The 23,000-nt window shown below is 50.6% G+C and overlaps 1 protein-coding gene across 16 annotated transcripts in view; it reads right to left on the reverse strand.

Moving 5' to 3' along the window:
- The window catches only part of ATP2B2 (ATPase plasma membrane Ca2+ transporting 2), a 383,598-nt gene that overhangs the window by 104,002 nt on the left and 256,596 nt on the right, over window positions 1-23,000 (reverse strand). For all 16 annotated transcript variants that reach the window (XM_019428155.2, XM_053898117.1, XM_053898118.1 and 13 more), the window contains one exon: window positions 14,680-15,197. In XM_019428155.2, the coding sequence (XP_019283700.1) occupies window positions 14,680-14,878 (199 nt within the window). In that variant the 5' untranslated portion in view covers window positions 14,879-15,197. The remainder of the gene's footprint in view (window positions 1-14,679; window positions 15,198-23,000) is intronic.

Raw genomic sequence — 23,000 nt, forward strand, 5'->3', positions numbered from 1 at the left:
AACCAAGAGCACACTGTATACACTGTATGTTAGCCAACTTGACAACAAATTATATTAAAAAGAAAAGAAAAGAAAAGAAAAGAAAAGAAAAGAAAAAAGAAAAGAAAAGAAAAGAAATTATCAAAAGAGAAACAAAAGCAGGTGTTGGGTTTTGGCTGTCCAGTGGCTTCTTCCTTCCTTTGGGAAATTAGGTGCACTGGGAGGAGTCTTGGTGGCTGTCAATCAAAATGCTCCTCCCCCTTCCTGGCCTGGAGGTGGGCACGTGACCAAGCCAGGCCACTCACATGCTCTCTCCGTGGACTTGGAATCCGTGATGCAGCACAGCCAGCTCACTTCTGCTTGTAACAGCCCATTGCTACGTTTTCAGATAATTTTGTGAACTGGTTAGTGCAGCCATCACTGGAATTAAATGATTATACTTAAAATTTATATAAATTATATTCAAAGGGTAACAATATCTCACACTCATCCCTTCCTGATTATTTTACCAAATGTCACTAGGATCTGTGTCTTGCATAGAGAGCCCATTGCGCCCGATGGTAGAAAAAGGATATAACACTGTGCTGCGGCATATGTCTCTTCCCAACTCTGCTTTCAATGCCATCGTGTTGGGGACGTGGTGGGACTATTTGCACCACAGAAATCAGCACACACTACGAACAAGGACTCCTTGGCTACCCAGACAGCTGCGTGTTATACATTTTCCAACAAAGCACTGCTTGGAATCCTGAGGATCGTGGGGACCCACACAGCTGGAGTGGACTTTTCCCTACCCCCCATGACCCAAAGGGACATTGGTTCTGTCAGTCCTGCCACAGATCCAGACACATCCCAATTTCCCTCCAGAAAGCTGAGCCGGGGTTTTCAGACCTAGCTCCAACTTAGAGCATTCTGATCAGGGATCTTCCTCATGTGCTCAGGCAGTTTCTGTTGCTTACACCCAGCATGCCTCGGCTGACCCGTTTTAGAACAACATCCTCACAAATGCAGAGTGACCCTGAGAGAAAAACCATCGCCCTTCATCTCACCCCTTAACCCCAGCACCGGGACCTTCGGGATACTTCCTTTATGCCTCTTTCCCCTTGCATCTGTTTTTGTGAAGCTGCTGCCATGGTCAGTGGTAAACCCCACCTTTTTCCTATCACCTATTTCAAGAGCCTCATTCATTCTGCGTTATGTTCTCCGTTACTACCATTTTCTGTAGTGTTCCACGAGACACATGGAGAAGCTGATAATAGGCTTATGTGCTCTCCTAATACTGGGCATTTGTGAATTACGCCCCTTTAAACAAATTTTTTTAATGTTTATTTTTGAGAGACAGAGTGAGAGAGAGAGAGAGAGAGTGAGCAGGGAAGGGGCAGAGAAAGAGAGGGAGACACAGAATCTGAAGCAGGCTCCAGGCTCTGAGCTGTCAGCACAGAACCTGATGCGGGGCTTGAATTTACGAACCGTGAGATCATGACCTGAGTTGAAGTTGGATGCTAAACCGACTGAGCCACCCGGGCACCACCCCCACCCTCCACCTTTTAAAAAAATATCCTACAGAGATGTGGTTTAAAAAGCTGGGACTATGGGTCAGGAGACATGAGTTCTCATTTGGTTTTGTGCCAGATGGCTGTGTGATCCTGGGCAGGATTTTTCCCTTTCTGGGCCTCAGAAACCTATGTGAATGATGACATCGGTAATGACAAGAATAATAATGGTTTTCATCCCCTGCAGGCTTCCTGCTCTGTGCTGTATGTTCTTACACGCACCTGATCATTTATTCCTCACAGGGGCCCACGAATAAGTACTAATTCACAGATGAGTAAACAGGTTCTGAGAGGTGAAGTCATTTGCTTGGCACAACACAGCTAGTAAGTAAGTGTCACAGTGGGGAATCAGATGTAGGGCGTCTGTTGTTTAACGCTTAGGCCGCATCACTATTTCCTAATGCCCAGCGTGTGACAGGCTCTTGGAGAACATAGGTGCCCACAGAGCAGTGAGCTTGTCTGCCCGCACCACAGTCCTTGTCTGTTCCCATTTATGTCCCCACTTTACAGGAGAGAAACTGTCTTTGAGCGCAGAATGTTCTGGGTTGAATTGTGTCCCTCCACAACCATAAGCTCCAGCACCTCAGAATGTGATCATGTTTGGAGACAGGGTCATTGCAGGGGTGACTAGTTACTAAGTTCATATGAGGTTGTTGGGGAGGGGGGGCTAATCATGTATGACTGGTGTCTTAAATACAGAGGAAAGCTGGACACAGAGACTCATGGGAAGCCAGTGTTAAGACACAGGGAGGAGATGGCCATCCACAAGGCAAGGAGAGAGGCCCTGAACAGATCCTTCCCTCACAGCCCTTGGAAGGAAACAAGCCTGTTGACAGACACCTTGACCTTAGACCTCCAGCCTCCGGAACTGTGATACAACATATTTCTGTTGTTTAAGCTCCCTCCTGATCTGTGGTCCTTTGTTATGTGGCCTCTGGGAACAAACACAGAAACTGCACGGATGGATGAGAGAGGCGGGGCCTGGGGGGAAGGGTGGATGCATTGGGGGCAGAGGGGAGGGACTCTGTCCCCTTCACCACATGTAGGGATGACTCAGGGCTCCCCAGTCCCTGGAGCTATGTGCTCGGACAGGTCCCTTCCTTCCTGGGCCTCAGTGTTCCCATGTGCACCCCGGGATTGCTGGCTGGTCCCCGAGAGCTGTTCCAGACCTGTGGTTCTATGGGTGCCTGAGTCCCTCAGGCCCTTGTTCTTTCTGCTCTTACCCAGTTGAGCTGGTATGGGCAATGGGGGACAGCCCCAGGGAATGCTCTATTTTGCTGTTCTGTCCAGCAGATGTTTCCCAAGACCTCATCCGGCAGCCTGCCCTCAAGGCTGTTGCTCTTTTATTGTCCTCCTTGAACCTCTCCTGGCAACCTCTATGTCTAACTGACTGCCTTTCCAGTGTCAGACACCCTGATCACACCCTACCTGCAGGTGACCCTCCTTATATCTCTCGCATATTTCCTGCTTTGCCCGCTCCCTTGGGTAGCTGGTGCTCCCTAAGGACCCATGCTTGGTGAGTGCCCCAGCTGAACTCATTCCTGCATGCTTATTGGGTATACTCCATGCTAGGCACTGTTCTAGGTGCTAGGATAGAGCAGCGAACACCACAGGCCCACATCTCTGCCTTCCTGTGGCTTACTTCCCCCCTTGAGGGACTTGGGAGCAGAGACAGGACTTCTCTGTCATCTCCGGGCCTAGCCTCTCTGCAGGGTTCCATGCCTGCTGTTCTATCCCCCAGGCCCCGAGAGTGCATAATGCCCAACACAAACCTTTTGTCTCACCCTGAACCTTGCTCCACTCCTGTTTGCTAGTCTCCTCCACGAGCAGCCAGTTGCTGTCCAGAAAGCTGAGTCTGCACTGACACCATTCTCTTCCTTGACCACCTACCACAGGCTGAGACCTTCTGCTTGGTGCTCCTTCCTCTCCATCACCACCACCCTGGCCAGGTCGAACTCTGTCACCTCTCTCTTGGATGCCTGTCCCCCACTCTGCTCTGGCTCTATCCCTTGGGGTATCTCCCCATTACAACTAAGATCAGGGCTGCCAGACCAACTGTCTTGACCACACTGCTCCTCTGCTCAAGAAACCTCAGGGGCTCCCTCCTATCTCTTCACTTAAGCCCAAACCTTTAGCTCAACATTCAGATCCCTTCACAGAGGTTCCTAGCATGGGCTCTGGGGTTGCCTGCCGGCATCTGGATCCCAGTTCTTGCACCCATTAGCTGTGTGACCGTGGGCAAGTGATTTAACTTCTCTGTGTCTCCTTTTCCTCGTTTGTAAAAATGGGGATAATCCTAATGCCTACCTCATAGGGTTTGGGGAGTATTAAATGGGGGTAATAATGTATGTAAAGCTCTTGGAATAGTGTCTGGAAGATATAATGCTCAGTTACTCTCAGTTACCTTCCCCCAAGCTCCAGCCAAACAGAATGTATGGCTCTTCTTTTTACACACCCTTCTTTGCTTCTGTGCTTTTGACTGCACTGTTCCCTCTACCTGGAGTGCCCTTCCCTATCGCAAACCCTGCCTATCTCTCAACATCTTGTTCAAATACTGCTTCCTCTATAAAACCTTCCTAGATTCTTCAGTGAGAAGGGCTCACTTCTGCCTCTCACCTCCATGGCTTCTTGTCCAAAGCTATCCTGCAGAAAAAGCAGTCTTTGCTGCTCAGAAATAGTCCCTGGGACCACGGAAATTTCCAGGGGGCCTCCCTTTGGGGTGGAGGCTGATGCTGGCAGGGGGGTACTAGGGAACCATCAGCCGAGGCACTAATTTCCACTGACTATAAATAACTCTGGGTCTGAAACCACAGCAGGGGCCTGGATTGCGCCAGGAGGAGTAAGATAATCATTGTGCAGGGAGGGGGGCCTGTATAGATAACTTACCTGCCCTGTTGGAGCCTCTCGTATGACAGGCGGGTCTGCAGGGAGAGGCTGCTTCAGCTCTCTTAAGCTTCGTGGGACCCAGGCTGGGGGGAACACTGATGTTGCCCTAACACTAGAGATGGTCCAGCCTGGAGTTACTGAACATCTCTCACCCCTCGGCCCATTTGGCAGATGAGATCACGATTCAGGGAGGCAAAGTCATCAGAAACAGAACATTTCTGGGGGCCAGAGAAATGCCCACGGGGCCTTTGGAAGTCAGTGTGTGTAGAAGCCGCCTTCTAGGGAAGGGCTGCTGGGCTGGGGCTAGGGTGAGGGGCCATGGGCAAGGCTGTGGAAGGTTTGGGGTGGAGCCTCAGGCATGCCCCCAGGATTTGAGGCCACAGTCTCCCAGAGGGAAGAGGGAACTGGGTCTGGCTGTGAGTCAGCCACCCTCTGTCCAGTCTGATGTCTGTACTACTGGGGGTGCGAGGCAGCGTGTTTAGAATTCTAGAATGTCTGAGCCTGGAGGAGCCTCAGAGACAACCAGACCCACACTCTTTATTTTCCAGATGGGGAGAATGAGGCACAGAATTGCAGGGTGAGGGTGGGCGGGCTTGAGATGGTCCCAGTTAATAAGGACCAAAGTCAGGATGGTCCCCCCTGCATCTTCCTGGCTCAGTGTCTCTTCTAATACAGGTTGGGGGGCTGAATGTCCTTTCCCTGCACCCCCTGGGGACCCAACACAAGAGGACGGACAAACCTTCCCTGAGGCCCCACTGTGGGCCAGGCACTCCCTGTGCGTTTTCTCGTTGAATTCACAGACCAGTATGGGCCCTGGAGCTGTTTACCACCTGCCAATTCTACAGATATAAAAACCAAGGCGCTGAGAACTTATATAACCTGGCCCCCAACTCAGGCTTTTAGATACTCTAGTTTACTGCCTTTTTCTAATTTCATCAAAAGTTTTCAAATTTTTTTCTTTTCTTTTTTTAAAACTCTTTGTTAAAAAAAAAATCTTACCAGATGCTTCACCATGCAAAGCAGATAAAAAAGGAGCTGCTCTGGTACATGGTAGGGCAGGAAGCCCAGAGCTTCACCCACTTATCTCCTTGTACCCTGGGGTGCCTCTGTGGAACCCCAGAGAACCCGGTATGAGAAACGCCTTTCCAAACTTCAGTTCTCCTGCATTCAGCAAGTTCTTTGGCTCTTCTGGCCCATGAAGAGGAGCTGTACTCTGACCCTCTCCCAACCCCATCCCCATTTTTCACACTCTCACGGACAGCACAGACAAGTTAAATACCTATTACCCAAGCTGAGTCTGCACACATAGCATGAACCAACCAACTAAAAGTCACAGTCTACAAAAATCAATCCCCGGTCTGTGGGCCGGAGTTCTCTGCCCTTTGAGATGTCCCCTAGGCTCCAAGCACAATGCATTCCCCATTTCTTCCCGTGAACGTCCCAGGGCTCACCTCAGGGCCTTTGCTCATGCTGTTCCCTTTCACTAAGAGGGTGCTTTCCTTTCCACCTCTGCATATTCAGCTCATTCCCGTCCTTTGAGACCTAGCTCCCGAGAAAGCCTCTCCTGTATTTGTCCCCCATCAGGCATGGATCCGATCGCCTCCTCCTTTGACCTTCAGCACACTCCCTCTGGCTGCAGAGTTATTTTTGTCAGCAGAAGGCAATAGCTGAAGGATTATGTGTGCATGTTCAGGAGCCAGCCTGCCTGGGTACCAATCCTGGCTGGGCCCCTTTGACTAGTGTTGTTCTCAGCCTCAATTTCCTCATCTGTAAGCTGGGGATATGAACAATTCCTGTCTGAGAGGATGAAATGAGGTAGTGCCAGGGATCCTCCGCGGAGAGCCTGGTCTGAAAGCACTCGATATGTGTTAATGCATCCCTAGTGTCACAGCTGTCACTGGTATCATAGCTAGACGGGGAGGGTCTTCAGGGCAGGGAAGTTTACAACCCAGCTCTGCATACCCCCTTTCCCGGAAGTCTTTAGGGAGCTCTGGAGGGAGAGGGGGTCAGGAGGGGCTCCTCCCTCCTTTCCTCCTCCTGGACTGAGGCCCGGGCCCCTGCCCCTGGCTGCCCTCTCCTACTGGTTCTTGACTGCCTCTGTGACCTTGGAGTTGTCTCCTGTCTGACATCCTTCTCTCCTTGCCCTGGATGCTTGGATGGAGAGGGAATGTCTTGGAAGGCTGTCCCTGTCTTGGCTGCCCCACCTGTCCTGTGTACAGCCACATCACACAAACACCGCTCCTGAGGAGCCTGGAGAAGAGGAGTGTGGCTCAAGCCTGCACACAGTAAGTGCACAATACATACGTGGTCAGCAAGTGAATGTGTGTCAGCCTACATCTCTGCCTGGCATGCCTGAAGCAGGGGAAGCAGTGGGACAGTCACTGAGCACCTGTATCCACCGGTTCTGGGAGGTGGGCACTATGATCATGCCCTTAACAAATGGGGATCTCGAGGCTCACAGGGATGGAATGACTCGCTCAAAGTCCTCCAGGGTGGTGGAGTCAGGCCTCAAAGCCTGTGCTCTTTGCATTCCTGAGCAGGCACTTAGTGTTTGGTGCATATTTATTCTGCAGAGCAAAGATCTCTTCAGAGAAAGAATCAGGGCCCCCTGTCTCTCCAAGTGCTTGTTTCCCACTCAAGGGGCTGTTGTGAGGACCACACAAGGCAACCCAGTGGAAGAGCCTGGCCCTGAGGAGTTTGCACACAGCAAGTTACAGCTGCTGGGTAGTTCTGGGACTTGCGTTTTCCACAGTGGGTCTGTACAGCATGACACGCACCCATAAACGCTCCGCACAACTGCTTAGAGCCTCCACTCCCCTGTGGGTGCCTGACTGTGCAAAGCACCCACGAGGCCACTCAGCATTGTCTGTGGAAAACGAAGTTCATCCAGTCCTGCTGGGATCCACCCAGAAGCTCTTCGGTCAGCGGCAGGTCAGGGCTTTTGCTACCTGTCCTGTTCTCTTCCGGCCGCGCCCAGGCCTGCAGAACTGTTGGCCTAGCACACATTCCGCTGCCTCCGCCTGGGAGAATGGATAGTGTGTCTCAATCAACATGTGGGGTTATCTTATTGATGATTCAGAAAGATGTGAGGGTGGCATTCTGGAAAGCATCCACACGTGATTCATCAGACTTTCACAGAAAGCTAGTGCTTTTAAGGGATGTATTTTTCCTGGTGATGGTGGTGGGGGGGGGGGTGTAAGCATTGCCAATCAGATATGGGGCTTTTTTTTTTTAAACTCACAGATTCCCCTGGCGTTGCTTGGGCCCACTGATCTGCCCAGATAAGCTGCCTTGTCTTCTCTGCTAACTTAAACCCAATCTGCCCCTACAGTCACACACAGAATCCTCAGCATAGAATAATAACAGCTGACCCCGACATAGCACCTGCTGCATGCCAGGCACCAAGCATTTCGTGCATATTACTTGGATCCTCATAGGAACCCTATGAAAGAGGCACTGTTATCATCCCATGTTACAGATGTGGAAACTGAGGCACAGAGAGGTAGATAACTGGTCCAGTGCTCCACAGCTGGAGAAGAAGTGCAGCTGGGATTTGACCGTGACCCCTACTTGGCCACTTCACTGCTGGGACACGAGTCATATACCTACTTCTTGTGGACGGTCCCAGCTTATGCCCGCCACACTGGTGTAAATGTTAACAGTGCTGTGGTTTGGCTGTGACCCAAACGCTCCTTTACTGCTCAGCTGCTTCCTCAGTTCCACCCTTTCTCCTCATCCAGGCCAAGCTCTCCTCCAGGGCACAGAGCATGCCTACACCCTCCCCGCACACAGTGGGGCCTTCCATACAGTAGGCCCACAAGCATGTGTGGCCTGTGCCTCTATCTCCCTCTCCCTCCCACAATCTCCATGTGGTCTGGATGGACTGACCTGCATCCCTCTGGGGCGAGCATGTGACCCGGATCTGACCTATCCGCCTCTTCCTTCCCCTGGCCGCAGGGATTGGGTCAAGAATGGCCATGTGACTCCAGGTGGCCAAATGAGAATCTGTTCTGGGACCCAGGGGAGGAGACCATGAGGAAAGAGATGCCTCTGGCTGCTGGGGGGGCCAGGATGGGGGGGGTGTTAGCCTGAAGCTAACAGTGTGAGGGCCTGTCCGAGAATGAAACCAACACGGAAGGCAATGGAGGTGAAGGAGAGCAGGAGAGGGAGGGACAAAGCCCTCCTGCAGCACTGAGGGTCCTGGATCCAGCCTTGCCTGATGCTAGATGGTCTCTGCACCTTTCATTTGGCACAGGCCAGAAAATCCCGTGTTTGCATAAGCCAGTTTAAGATGGGTTTCTATCAAATATATCCTAATGGGTAGAAATACTCAGGGAATACGGGAAGATGATTCTTTGGAAGAAAACTTTGAAAGTATTTTCAACTCACTGTCTCCAAACGTGGCACAATTCCCATTTCAGGTCCAGAGAGTGTGAGTGTCTTGCTCCCGAGGTCAGGATCCTGCTTGGTGACAGAGGGGAGGCCAGAGCACCCCCTACGCAGCTTCCCCTCCTCCACCCATGCAAGTATCTGAGAAGGCAACTGCATTTCCTCAGCCTTTTTTTTTTCCGTTTTAGAGAGAGACAGAGAGAGCATGTATGTGTGTGCGGGGGGTGGGGGTGGGGAGGGGCAGAGGAAGAGAAAGAATCTTAAGTTCACTGCACAGCCCGATGCGGGGCTTGATCTCACGACCCTGCTGAAGTCAAGAGTCAGACTCAACCGACTGAGCCACCCAGGTGCCCCACTTCCTCAGCTTCTTATATACTTGGATGAGCTTTTCTCCTCCAGACCTCACCCCTGAGAGTCCTGGGTTCCACAACGGAACATGGGCCACTTCACCTGAAGACCCCGGTTGAGAGGCATTCTTGCACATCTCGGGCCAGGCAGTGAATTCCCCACATGGACCCCATGTCTGAGCGGTGCCCAGCCTCACCCTGCCTGGCACACTGCTGAATCTGTGGCTGCCTCGGTTTCCCTATCAACCTCTCCGGGCCCCCGTGATGCATGGGAGATGGAGAACATGGAGAAATAGAGTGTCACAATGATACACAGACGATCCCCACTGCCTGGGACCCAGAGACATTTAAGACACACGTGGCCTTCACACCCTCCCCCGTGCCCAGCTGGTGGCAGCTCTGTGGATGATGACACGGGCCCTGCCGGGTCCGCGGATGTTCTGGTTTAACACTGTGTTTATGCAACATGAGGCACCGTCCCCATGATCCGCTCTCCTCTCCTCCCTCAGCCCCACTCTCTCCTCCACTTGGGCAGGCCGCAGGATTCATACAAAATTAACCGGAGGTTCTGTTTCACAACACTCCAGTATCCAGTTCCCACCCCACCCTGCTGCTGCCCCACCTTCTTTGTCCCCTTCTCTCCCCCACCAGGAAACACACAATGCAGGGGGCACCCAGAGGGACCTGTCTGAGCTGTCTTTTCTGACAGCCCGAGGTGCAGGTGTTAGGAAGTGAAGGACAAGGGGTGTTCCTGCCCAGCAGCTCAGGGCAATGCCACTCTGAGCTTAGGGAACTGAAGCCAGTTCCATGGGTGACACAGTGTGTCGTGTGTCCTGTGTCCTGTCCCCTGGCTACAGCCTCCCCTCTGTCCATTCCACCCCGCACCAGGGGTATCCCCAACCTCTTCTGTCTCCCTCCCTTCTTCTTATTTTTTATTTTATTTTAAAGAGATAGAGGGAGATAGAGGGAGAGAGAGGGAGAGAGAGAGGGAGAGAGAGAGGGAGAGAGAGAGGGAGAGAGAGAGGGAGAGAGAGAGGGAGAGAGAGAGGGAGAGAGAGAACGATGGAGAGAGAGAACGATGGAGAGAGAGAGGAAGAGAGGGAGAGAGGAAGAGAAAGCGTGCAAGCAGGGGAGGGGGCAGAGGAAGAGAGAGAGAGAATCTTAAGCAGACTCTGTGCTCAGTGCGGAGCCCACGTGGGGCTTGATCTCACGACTGTGAGATCATGATCTGAGCCAAAATCCAGTGTCAAGACACTCAACTGACCAAGCCACCTCAGTGCCCATCTCCTTCCCTTCTTTCGGTGAATATGTGTTCAATCCCCCAGGTGTTGTACCAAGTGCTGGGGACACAGTGGAGAATGACAAACAGCTCCTGCCTCTGGGGGCTCACAGGCCACTCATCACCCATCTTTCCAGACTCATCACAAAGTAGCCTACTCTGGGAAGCCTTCTCTGGTAGCACTTTTACTCTTTGCTCAGTACCGTCTTATTTAATCGCCCCATTTTTCATGAGGATATGGCCCATGCATGTTGTTGTTGTAAGAAATATTTGATTATAATAATAATGACAATGAACGTTATTTTGGAAGTGTCTAGGATATGCTATATGCCACACTAAGCCCTTCATGTGGATTATCTAATATTCACATCCTGTGAGGTAGGTAGTGTTATTATTCCCATTTCACAGATAAGGCAATGGAGGCTTGCTGGGGGAAGTTAATTGAATTCTTCCGGTATGTCTCTTGAAGATAAGTGTCCCTTGAAGAGTAAGCCTGTCAGAATTTGAAGCTGGGCCTTGGGCTCTATTGTCCTATGCTGGAAGGGTATGGAAGGAAAGGAAGCAGTGGAGGGTAAGGAGGGAAGGGCATCACCAGAGTGGAACAGAACCAACAGTGGAAGAGGAAAGAAAGAGAACTCATTTCAGGGAGAGAGACCCTCATAGGGAGCCCGTTTACCCCAGAGTTGTCACCAGAGTCAGGACTTCAGGGGGAAAGTCCAACACTGTCAGGTCATGGGAACTGAGTCCCTTGCCTGTGCTGGCAGTAGGTGGTACCCCGGGTGGGAGTTGAATTCTGCTGGTGTCAACCTCCCTCTATCACTTGCAGAGATCTTTTTGCCTAAAATTAGCTGGATGTGAAGGGGAAGGCTAATTTATGCACGGCCTGGAGCAGTTTCCTGTAGAGTGACTCAGAGGCCGGCTCCTTGCTGACGTGAGCAGACCAGGGGCACAGGGGGTGTCGGGAATGGCCAACCTGAGTCCCCGTCCAGGCCTGGCACAGCCCCAGACCACATGGCTTTTAAGCTGGGGGTTAGGGCTGGAGGCCAAGCAAGCATTTCTCGAAGTCAGAAGAGGGCTAAACAGGGCAGGACAAATGCTGAACACGAGAGAAAAGGTGGCCCCCAACTACTCAGGCCCTCATCGCACAGAAGGCGTCTTTAGAGGACTGTTCCCAGGTGCACACGCTTGGCTCAGGTGTGAAGGCACCTCTGGGGATAGTGTCCAAGAGAGCTGTGTCCAAAGTCTGCTCTGATGGGAACTGTGGTGGTGACCTCGAGCCCTCAGACTTCTCATCCACAAAATGGGATAGCCACGCATGCTTCTAGGAACACGTGCAATGAGAACACAGAAGGGCCTGGGAAAAAGTAGTCACACCGTTCACGGACATTGGCCAGCATTCCATGAGGGTCAGGTTCCACCTTTTCCAGAGAACATGCTTCTTCCAGACTAATGATAACCATAATGAAAACAACAGCAACAGGAGCTGACACTTATAAAGCACTTAGAGACCAGGCACTCGGCCTAATCTCATTCAACGTTCACAACCCATTTTACCAATGCGGAAATGGAGGTGGTTAGTCTCTGGGGCTGAATCCTAACACGTAGCACTATCCATGCACCAGGCATTGTTCTCAGCCACTGCACTTTGCCCTCACCACCCTATGAGACAGTCACTATTATGATCCCATTTTACAACCAAGGAAACCGAGGCACAGAGTGGTGGATACCTTGCCCAGAATCCCAAATCTGGTAAATGGCAGGGCTGGGATTTGAACCCAGGTCACCCAAGTCTGAGGTCAATAGCATTCTGCTCTTTTGCCTCTCCCCAAACCTCTTCCAGCTCTACCTGCACTTGGGAGATCCTTCTAGGGACCAACACAGCAGAGGCTCTGGTTAGTCCTGCAGCGGCCTTTCCTCCTTCTCAGGGATCTTTCCCATCAGAGATCTCATTGGGTCCTCATGAAAAATTCGGAAGCCAAGACCGAGCGAGGTCAGACAAAAGGCCCCAAACACACACAGCTGACAGGCAGCAGAGCAATGTTCCGAGAAGATGAGAAAACCGGGTCTCCTTTATTCCCACATAACACCTACCTTTTTGCAAGTACACTGGCATTCTGCGGGATTCCACCTAAGAAATGCTGTTTTATGCCATGCTACATGCTTTTCCTTCTCTTTTCTCCATAGCCAAGTTCCAATGCCTCCTCCTACAGGAAGCCTTCCTTGACCTTCACAGCCCACCCACCTTGCCTCTCCTCTGAGCTCTGGGGTCCACGCTACACTTGGGCTGAATTATGTGCTGTTTTGGCTGCTCAGCCATATGAGCTGCTCCCTGTGGGCTGGGGACTCAGTGGCCACGTCTCAGGGTTTTACTGGGAAGTTATCCAACCTTGTCTGTGCCAGGTACCAGACTGGGAACTAGATGGGTGGAGAGGAGCAGGACAGGATCCCTGCCCTTTGGTGTGCTCCTGCTTTCCCAGCAGGACGCAGTGGGGGACACAGTAAACCAAATGGTAATGGCCCCGGACGGTGCTGGAGCTTGGCCGCAGGCCGTTCAATTTCCCAGGGTCCAAGAGCCTGTCAGGGGGGAGGGGAGGGTGGGGTTCTTAACACCAAGGTTTGTCTCGTATGCCAAGGTCCATGGCTTTGCTTGGAGGGGCTCTGCGAATGTGCTGATAGCGTGAGCCATGTCTGTAGTATGTGGGTGTTTTTTGTTTTTTTGTTTTTTTTCTGGGAAAAAGGACTACAATTTCATTAGGTTCTTCACAAGGTTGGAGGCCCAGAGACACTTAAGATTTTCCAACTCAAGAGAATCTCCTCGTCCCATAGAAAAGACAAAGATGACCAGGGCAACCCTGCCTCCCGGAAGGCTAGTGTGCCAACCTGATGGCGGAGATGAGCACGGATCATTCTGCCACAGACTAGGGTTCACATGAGGCCCAGGAGCCCCCAGGCAGGACTCCCTCCTGTCTTGGGGCACATATAGCCATTCTCAAGCCCTGGGCTACTATTCTCCTCCCCACCCTCAAACAAAACCAAACAACACCAAGAGAGCAAGGTGTTTCTAAACTTCTGCTTAGGTGAGCAGCTGGATCCCTAAGCAGCCTCTATAGGAAATGCGTTGAGGGTTGGTACCCAGCAGTGCCCAGGGCATGGGGACTGGAGTCAGGAGACAGGACAGGAGGGACCTTTCGGCCTTGGATTTCTCATCTCTCACATGGGGATAAGAATTCAAATGCTGGGGCACCTGGGTGGCTCAGTCGGTTAAGCATCCGACTTCGGCTCAGGTCATGATCTTGCGGTTCCTGAGTTCAAGCCCCGCGTCAGGCTCTGTGCTGATGGCTCAGAGCCTGGAGCCTGTTTCAGATTCTGTGTCTCCCTCTCTCTCTGACCTTCCCCCATTCATGCTCTGTCTCTGTCTCAAAAATAAATAAACGTTAAAAAAAAAATTTAAAAAAAGAAAAGAATTCAAATGCTGTCTTCCAGCTTGTGATCTGTGCTTGGGGGAGAGATTATCATCCACTTTTTAGAATAATAATGGCTGCCACTTATTGAGCACCTACTGTATGCTCAGGCTTCTAGTAGGCACTGTGAGGTAGCCATCGGTTCCATTTTCCACAGGAAGAAACTGAGGCTCATTGTAGCCTCTTTGCATGGGGAGTGCTGTGGAGGTGCCTCACACCCATATCTTTGGGGTTTATGCAGGGAATTCTTCTCCCTCATGGCAAGGGGAAAGTGATAGCGGGAATGGTGACCCACACTCTATGCTCTGGTGCTCAGGCTGGGCTGGTTTCTCTTCCTTCTGCCTCACAGCGGGTGACCTGGCTTTGGTCCCCTTCAGAGGAGCACCCAGAAGCTGAAACCCTCTCTCTCCCAAGATCCTAGGCCTGTTCATTTTCTCAGTTACACAAAAGCCCCACACCCATCTCCAGGGCAAGACACATATGGGTATCTTTCACCTTTCCTGTGACGGCCCATCTTCCTGCCTTCCCTGTCTTCCAGCAGCTCCACGGCCTATGGCTGCCCCAGACACCTAGGGAGCCACCATCAGAGTTTGGATTTGGGACAGCTGGACACAACCCAGGCCAGTGACGTGGGTTATGGAGCTGGATTTGAATGCACAGTAGCAATGCTGTGGTCCCATGCTTAAACCCAGATGAGGCAGTTCCTGGGGTCTGGGGAAGGGAGGCCAGGGATTGGGTGTCTAGATCCCAAATCCAAGCACTGTGTTCAAGTCTTCCACACCTACCTTCCACAGGTGAAGTCTTGAGGCGCCGGCAGATGGCTTCAGTGTCCCCATAAGTCTCCTTGATCTTGACCACAGCCTCGGTGCCCCGTAGCTCCATGAGGGAGCGGAGCTCCTCCATTGTGCACCCGAACTCGCCCCCATGGCTCGACTCATTTCTTTGGTTTTTGGAGTAAAAATCGCTGTTGGTCATGTCACCCATGTTTGCCCCAGTCCCTGCTCAGGGTGGGCCCGAGAGTCAGCGCTGGACAAGAGGCTGCTGGGCGATGGCTCCGTGTGCCTGTCCTTAGCACAACCTCACTGGATGACTGTGGCTCCCGGTGGCCGACTTTGGGTCCCAGGGGGAGGGGGCGGCCGAGGTGGGCTGGCGACAGCGGTGGTGAGCTCCAAGGGGTGTCCCTGGGCACGGGGCAACGTCCAGGGGCCGGAGGGGCTCAGGGCTGTAGACCCAGGAGTCTCCATTCAGTGGGGCCCATGCTGCTCCCTGGAGCTGGCATCTACATGGTCAGGGGTGGTGGCTCCTGTGGGGGCAAGCACAGAGTGGTGACAAGGGTCAGGCACTGAAGGCTTCATGGGACAGGTGCTTAGGAAGGCCCAGCCTGCACGTGCTTGTACACACACAAACCACCCCAAATAACAACCACTACATATATACATACCCTAACGTGGGTGTTTCATACCATACCCCATAGCACAGCAGCAAACACTGTAAACCCAAATATACTGTGCCCACTTGGGCACTCCACAATATACCACCCCCAAACCACAGCCTAGTGCAACCTCGTAACATACCCTAACCCCCTAATCATCCACTCTGCTATTTAACACACTGACTTCATGACATGCACCCTGGTGTATACACACCCTCTGACCTATACAGCTCAGGGTGCTCTGTACACCTAACCTGCCTGCTTTTAGGTCCCATCCCCCTGCCATACACATATACCAACACATGAGTCCCACTTCACACATACCCTGATGGACACCCCCCTTGGCACCATAAACACTGTCACATGCAGTCATGCTTCTAGAAATACATCTTAATATTCCCACTCCCTTCCTCAAAAATACCTGTGCTCACAGTCTTGTTTACGCACACACACCACGCTCTCACGATCCGGAGCATAACCCCATCCATCCCCCAAGTACAGAGCCCCCAGGTCCCCCAGCATATATGCTTCCTTCATCCATGCCACCTACATCTGCTGATACACTGTTATCCCCCCTTTGGTTTCCCAGGCATGGGAATGGGAGAAAGCCTCCCACTTTCACCTGTAGCCCCCAACCACATTCATCAAGGCCCTTGGTCTGGCCAGAGGAGTCAGCTCATGCATATTCACCAGGATGTCACTGAGGACCCCGCTTGGCCCCAAGGATGAGCTGGGGTGCATGGAGCCCTCACCTGGGGGGTAGGGGGGCACAGTTCAGCACCACGGACAGCAGCCACGACGTCCTTCGGGGAGCCCGGGAGAAGAGAGCACGGACTTTTCTCCCTGCTGGCCTGCCTGTCCACCCTTGCAGAAGTGCCGTATCTGCAGGGCTGCCAGGAGAGAATCCAATCCACCCCGACACCCAATACCGGTGTCCAAGGCCCCCAGCAAGCGTTGGGTGACAAAGGGCCTCTGCTGAGCTTGGCTGGGCCTGGCATGGGGACTGGCCCCACCCAGTAGGCATAGACACCTGGCCATCCTAGGTCCAGGACGGTAAGGGGGAGGGGTGGGGAGAGGAAGATGGGATTGAGCCCCTGACCTAGCCCCAATTCTTTCCCCTTGTCCCCTGTCCCATTTCTTTGCTTCACCATCCTTTCCTCTTGCACAAAATTTTAGTGTTGGAGGCATTTTAGACTCAATTTCATTTTCTCAGTAAGGAACTGGAAGCTCAGAGATGGAAAGGAACTTGTGCAGAGTCACACAGAGGGAGGCAGTCCAGAGGTGGGATGGTCTCTGGACTCCCAGCCTGGTGCTTCTTCCCCTTCCCCTAGGGGGCGCTCCCTCCTTATTCTGAAGAGCAGAGGCTGATGGGTGAACAGTGCCTGATGGCAGTGAACAAGACAGGTTCCACAGTCAGAGCAAGACGGGTTCAAATCCAAGTCCTCTCAAATACTGGCTATGGGACCCTGGGCGAGTCCTTTCATTTTCCCAAGGTTCTGTTTCCTCATTTGCAAAATAATAATTATTGACTCCTCTACCTCCCAATTTATTGGGAACTAATTATAAACCACATTCAAATTTGTCGTGTTTCCATCTGGGTTGTGGGGCTTCCCAGCTATGGGTCATAGGGTGCTGGAGCCACTGGAGAAACTTTCCATGCCTTACAGGAGGGCAGCTGTATTCAAGGGTGCAGTAGGAAGCCTTATTTTTATCCTGGGAGCAGCAAGTATCTTATAGAATGAAATATAAAATGGTCCTGATGTCTTTAGCAGAGACAAAAGACACCAAAGAAAGAGTGTGCTTGGGGCTCCCACCCCCAGTCCTGTAGGAGCACTTATAGTCCTTGGCCATCTGAGCATGTACCACTCCCAGAAACCATGAGTTGGGTTTGACCCCAAAGGTGTATCCTTACGAAGAGCGGCTAAGGAAGGGCCCAAGGATGCCTGTGTGTGGACATGCCATAGAGGTTAGCTGCAGGAGAACTAAGAACTACAGTCTCTGGGTTCAAATTCTAGCTCCTCCACCTCCTAGTAGAATGGGAATCAAATGAATTTAATATCATCTAAAAAAAAAGGAAAGGGGAATAATAATATCTACCTTATAGGTACTATGAGGCTTAAATGAGTTATTTCCTGAAAAATAAAATATTACAACCGAACCAATAAGACTATTCCCATACAACACACGAAGGAACTGAGGTCAAGAGAGGTGAAGCAACTTGCCCAAGGTCACAGAGCTGGTAAGTGCCAGAGTTGGGATTTGAACTCAGGCAGTCTGGATCCAGAGGCACACCCTTAATCAGGATACTATGCTGCCTCCTCTTGTGAATCTCTCTCATGGGGTTCTCATGGGGTTCTTACGATGCATAAATAAAGTGCCGTATGTGAACAAGAAAGTGCTTTGCAAGCCGCAAGGGATTTTCTAAACCCGAGGTGCTGTTTTCTATCTATCCCCCTGCTACCTGCAGGGTGCCTTACAGGCACTGATAATTACATCCCTGGCAGCATGAGCTACGAGAATCGTTAGGAGTAATTATATTTACAATGACAATAGTAGGCACGAGTTAATGGGCTACTGGTGATTTTAACTATTGTGTTAAGATGAACAATGATCTTCAACCATGTATTTACCCATCTACCTATCCACCCACCCATCCATCCATCCATCCATCCACCCATCCATCCATCCATTCAATAATTGTATTTCAGGCATCTACTCTGTGCCGGGCACTGGACAATCCAGACAGAGTTCCCACCCTCCAGAAACTGACATTGGGGATGAGAGACAATTAAATGAGTGACTTCTATAACATGATTGGTTTCCCATGATGGGGAGTGATAGTTGTTGTAGATATCTAGAGCAGGAAGATCTGATCTGGCCCAGGGTATCAGGAAAGATTTTTCCTCTCATTATGAGTAAGGAATATTTTTTTTTCCCATGCAGGTAAAGCAGGACTTAAGCCAAAAGATGAACAGAGAAGAAACTCAAATACACAGCTGTCTATTACTAACGGGTTGGGAGAGACATAGTAAAAGGTGCAGGAAGGGACCTGTACATATGGAGGGAGGCAATTCTGGGATAACAAAATTAGTTAAAAATCAGAAATCTGCCTCTGTAGGTAAAAGATCTTAAACTTCCTTCTTTGAATAAAAACAGAACAAAACAAAACGAACTTCCTTCTTTGAGATTTCCCATTGCAGCTACCTCTTCTGATATGGCTTTTCCCCCACCACTTGTCCCCTACTCCTGCATCTCATGGGTGCATGTATGAGACAACCGTTGTTCTGGGCATCTTGGTTTGTCCTAACTTGTAGAGCTCACCTCGGTACTGGATCTGACTGTGGGATTTGCTTGATTTGAGAATGTGAAGTCCACGGGCACAGAAGCATCTATATGATGCCGCACAAATGATCTTCTGGCAGACGGAACTGAAGACATGCTAGCTTGTATAGAATTCACTGAAAACTCCATACTTGCCCTATATCTGTCATAGAGCACTCTCCAGTATCTGGGCCTTCCCCACCCAGGCAATGGCTTGTTCTGCTCAGCACAGTGCGCTTTCCTTGGAAGCCTTCCCTGACCACCCAGGAGTGTGTAAATGCTCCCAACTCTGGACACCTCTCGTATCATACTGCACTTCACACTTTATTGTTCAGGCCTACTTAGCTGTGTCCCTTTCTTGGGAGCCTGAGAGCTCTGTGTGAACAGTAGCCATGTCTGTTTTGTACCTAGTATGGTGCCCGGCATTCAGAAGGCACTCTATAAATGCTTGGTGAATGAATGGATCAGCCCTTGGGTCATCTGTCTTTGGGAGGTATGACTTTAGATAGGTCCTCATACCTTAGTTTCCTCATCTATAAAATGGAGTAGGGATTCCTTTCCATATATGTTGCAGGTTTGCTGGAGGTCTGAAAAGATGTCAGAATCAGTAGTTGCATTTTTTTCTTTGAGATACATCCCCTATCCTCCACTCCCCAGTGTCTCTTTGTTATAATAAGGCACGGGTGTGAGGCTAAAACTAGAGCAGGCAGCTGTCTCCTTAGTTAAAGCCCACCAGACTCGGATTTTCTTACTGCCTCACTCAAATACCACATGAGCTACCACTCTATGGCTGAGGGATTAAATGAGCTGTGTGACTTTGGAGAAGTCACCTAGCCTCCCTGGGCCCCATCTGCCAAGTGGAGTTGACCTACCTGTCTTGCAGGTTGCTGTGGGAATGACTGATACACCTGTGTGTGGGCTCTTGGTGTGGCTCCTGGCCTGGAACAGACACTCTACAACACTGGCTTCTGTGCCTCTGCCTGACCCCTCTGCACCCCCTTCTTGGCAAGTGCAGCTTTCTCATTGTTGTGATGAGATTCATTTGCAGCCAGCACTCAACATGGTGCAGTCACCTCTGCCCTAAGCAACGGGCACACAGGCTGCTATGGACTCAATGTGCCCCTCAAGTTCATGTGTTGAAATCTGAATCCCCGATGTGACGGTATTAGGAGGTGGAGCCTTTGGGAAGTGCTTAGGTCATGAGGGTGGAGCCCTCATGAATGGAATTAGTGCTCTTATGAAGAGACATGAGAGAAATAATCTTTTTCGGCCATGTGAGCACACAGTGTGAAGACGGCCATCTGCAAGCCAGGAAGAGGGCTCTCATTAGGAACTGAATCTGCCAGCACCTTAATCTTGGACTTCCCCGCCTCCAAACATGTGAGAAACACATTTATGTTGTTTAAGCTACTCAGTCTATGGTATTTTGTTATAGCAGTCTGAGCTGACTGAGACATTGGCCTGAGCAAGCCATATAGCCAGGGTCCAGAGAGCTTCAGCAACCCATCAGGGGTCACAGAGCCAACTGGGGTCAGAGGCCCATTGAAAAGTCCCTCTCAGTTTTCTAAGCTCTAGCTGTGTGACCCTGACCAAGCCCCTTTTCTTTCTGGCCTCAGTTTCCCCATGTGGACAGTGAAGGAATTGGACATGTTCTCTGGGGTTCCTTCAGGCTCTGATGCAGCAGGCCCTTCAGAATCCAGGGGAATGTTCTGATAATATTAGATTTATGCATTTCAGTTTCATCTTATTAGCATTTAAATGACTGTATTGTTACATTTCAATGACTCAAGAATAGGTTAGGGGCGCCTTAATAAAAGTCTCTGCCAGGAGGGATGCTGGCAGAGGAAGGAGCAATGTTTTTTTTTTTTTTTTTTTTGGAGTTAATTTAACAAAGAAGTAATCTATCTTTTGAAGGAAGGATTAAAAAAAACCCACCAAAACCCCAAACCAACAGCTTTTTAAATCCTAACTGAAGGATGATAGCTGGGACAATTACAAATGAAATATGTACTAAAAATAACTTTCGGATGCAGAACCCTTCTGTTTTAAGACATGCTGAATTTAAATGCCACCTTAATAAGTATTTTTAAAGTTCCTTTTTCCTTTGAGTTGTCAGTAGTTCCAATGGCAGATGTGAGGAACCCAGGTCCCATTTGGAGATCTTGGGCAGTGAGGCCTGGTGCTGCCCATTTGACAGCTTTGTGGCTTGGGCAAGGCTCTTAACTCCTCCCTGTGCCTCAATTTCCTCCTCCTTACACAGAACCAACTGGACAGCTTACTTCATAGGGTTGTGTGAGGACTTATCAAGATAGAGCTTAGCCCAATTCCAGGCACGGAGGAAGAACTTGGTAAATGGTGACTGTTCTTACAATATCAGTTGAACTTACGTCCTGCCTCTGTCCTCTGCTCACCCACGTTGTCCCCCATGCTACTGTCCTTAGCTCAGAACTCAGACCAACTGTACCACAATACCACTGGCACTGCTCTGAAGGATGGGGAGGGTCCTAGTTTGTATAGCACAACATGCAAGCTTTGCCTCCCCTCTGCTCTGGTCCCAGCTAACTAGTTCCTTTGGGGCAGGACATTTTCTTTCCTCTCCTGGATGCAAATTGTGGCCTTTCAGGAGTGCCTCCCATGCCCTGGTGATGGGAACCCTCCTCCTTGGTGCTGACCCAGGGAAATGGGTTAACTCAGCCAGACAGCTGGAGACAAAGGGACAACTGCTTCTCCTTCAACCTCACCTGGAGAGTCATAGTCCCTCTGGGAGAGGGAAATATCCTTTATGTGTGTGCATGTGTATGAGAAGGAGAGAGCCTGATGGGTCTGGAGTGACTATGTGAATGTGGGTGTGCATGTCACTGTGAGTTCGCAGGGTCAGTGTCAGTGTGTTACGGTGGATGTTCAGCACAGCCAGTACATAGTCTGGGGACACACCTGAGTCAAAAGGAGTGTGAAAATGCCAGTATCAGGCTGAGCCTGGAAGTGACTTTGTGTGTGTGTGTGTGTGTGTGTGTGTGTGTGTGTAGGTATGTGTGTGTGTTAGAGGGTCCCTGTGGTGTGTCAGCAGACATGTGCTTAGTGTCAGTGACCCTGAAGGACAAGGCTTGCTGTGTGCAGGTCTACTCAGCATGAGTGCGTGTCTGTGAATGTGAGACAGAAATGTCTGTACCCACTCCCATCTGAGTGTGCAAGCCCCATGGTGTGTGTGTGTGTGTGTGTGTGTGTGTGTGTGTGCGCGCGCGTGTGCGCATGTGCATCAAAGTTGACAATGACAATTTCAGCTTGGAATTCTCACAGTTGGGGAGACAGAATGAAGAAAGAGGAAGGGAATTGAAAATGAATACCTCAGAAGCAAATTTAGTGCTATTTTTAGAAAACTCCTATCCTGTTAACCAGAAAAGGAAAATCTAAAAAAAAAAAAAAAAAAAATCCCACAGAAACAGCCACGCATCAGCCTTGAAGGCACAGATGGCAGAATCAGGGCCAGGGGGTGGGCTGTTAGGGACCTGGGTTTTCTTGCATAGCTTTTTGCCCTCCTGTCTGGCCTGAGGGAGGGTCAGTCCAGCCCTTAGCTGCCCACCAGGGTCAACTCCTTCTACTGTCCCCTGTTCTCCAGAGGAGCTGCCAATGTTAGGTGGTAGGAAAAACTCAGTTTCTGGTCCTATAGGTGCCCCATGTACTCACTCATCCACCCACCCATCCATCCATCCTTCCATCCGTCCATCCATTCTTCAGCTGTCTGTCCATGTGTCCATCTCTCCAATTTTCCATCTACCCACCAAAAAAATGTGAGGAGGCGCATCTCAGACCCTGCCCTGGGCACTGGGATTCTGAGGAGAGCAAGGGAGGTGCTCAGACCCTCCTTCCTGCCATTTAAAATCTGCTCACTTTGCCACATAGAGCCCCAGTAACCCCATGGTCAAGATCTGTAGGCTGAGTCAAGTGATTCCTGTACACATTTGCTTCAGGTTTTGGGATGATATAACCCAAATGGCACTTGCCTGGGAACCATATCTTCTGGGTCCAGATCTTGGCTCGAGCATTACTATTAACAGTGATTGCTAGCAAATACTTCCATGGGCTATGTGGTGTTAATGCCCCTACCTTACAGGTGAGAAATCTGGGGCTCAGAGATGTTACAAATGACCAAGTCTATATGGATAGAATCTGGCATAGTTTAAATTTGCCTGGTCAGGTCCAAAGCCTCTGTGTCCCATTATCTTTCACCCTTTCACAGTATGGCCTTGGACTAGTGTTTTCTCCCCTGTACCTAAGCTTCCTTTTCTGTAAAGTAAGTGGGTCAGTTGGACAGATGCTCAGTCTCAAAGGGCCATTTTAGTGCCATCCTTGAGG

This window comes from Panthera pardus, unplaced genomic scaffold, assembly GCF_024362965.1.
Source record: "Panthera pardus isolate Hobbes unplaced genomic scaffold, ASM2436296v1 HiC_scaffold_8, whole genome shotgun sequence".
NCBI classification, from domain to species: domain Eukaryota; kingdom Metazoa; phylum Chordata; class Mammalia; order Carnivora; family Felidae; genus Panthera; species Panthera pardus.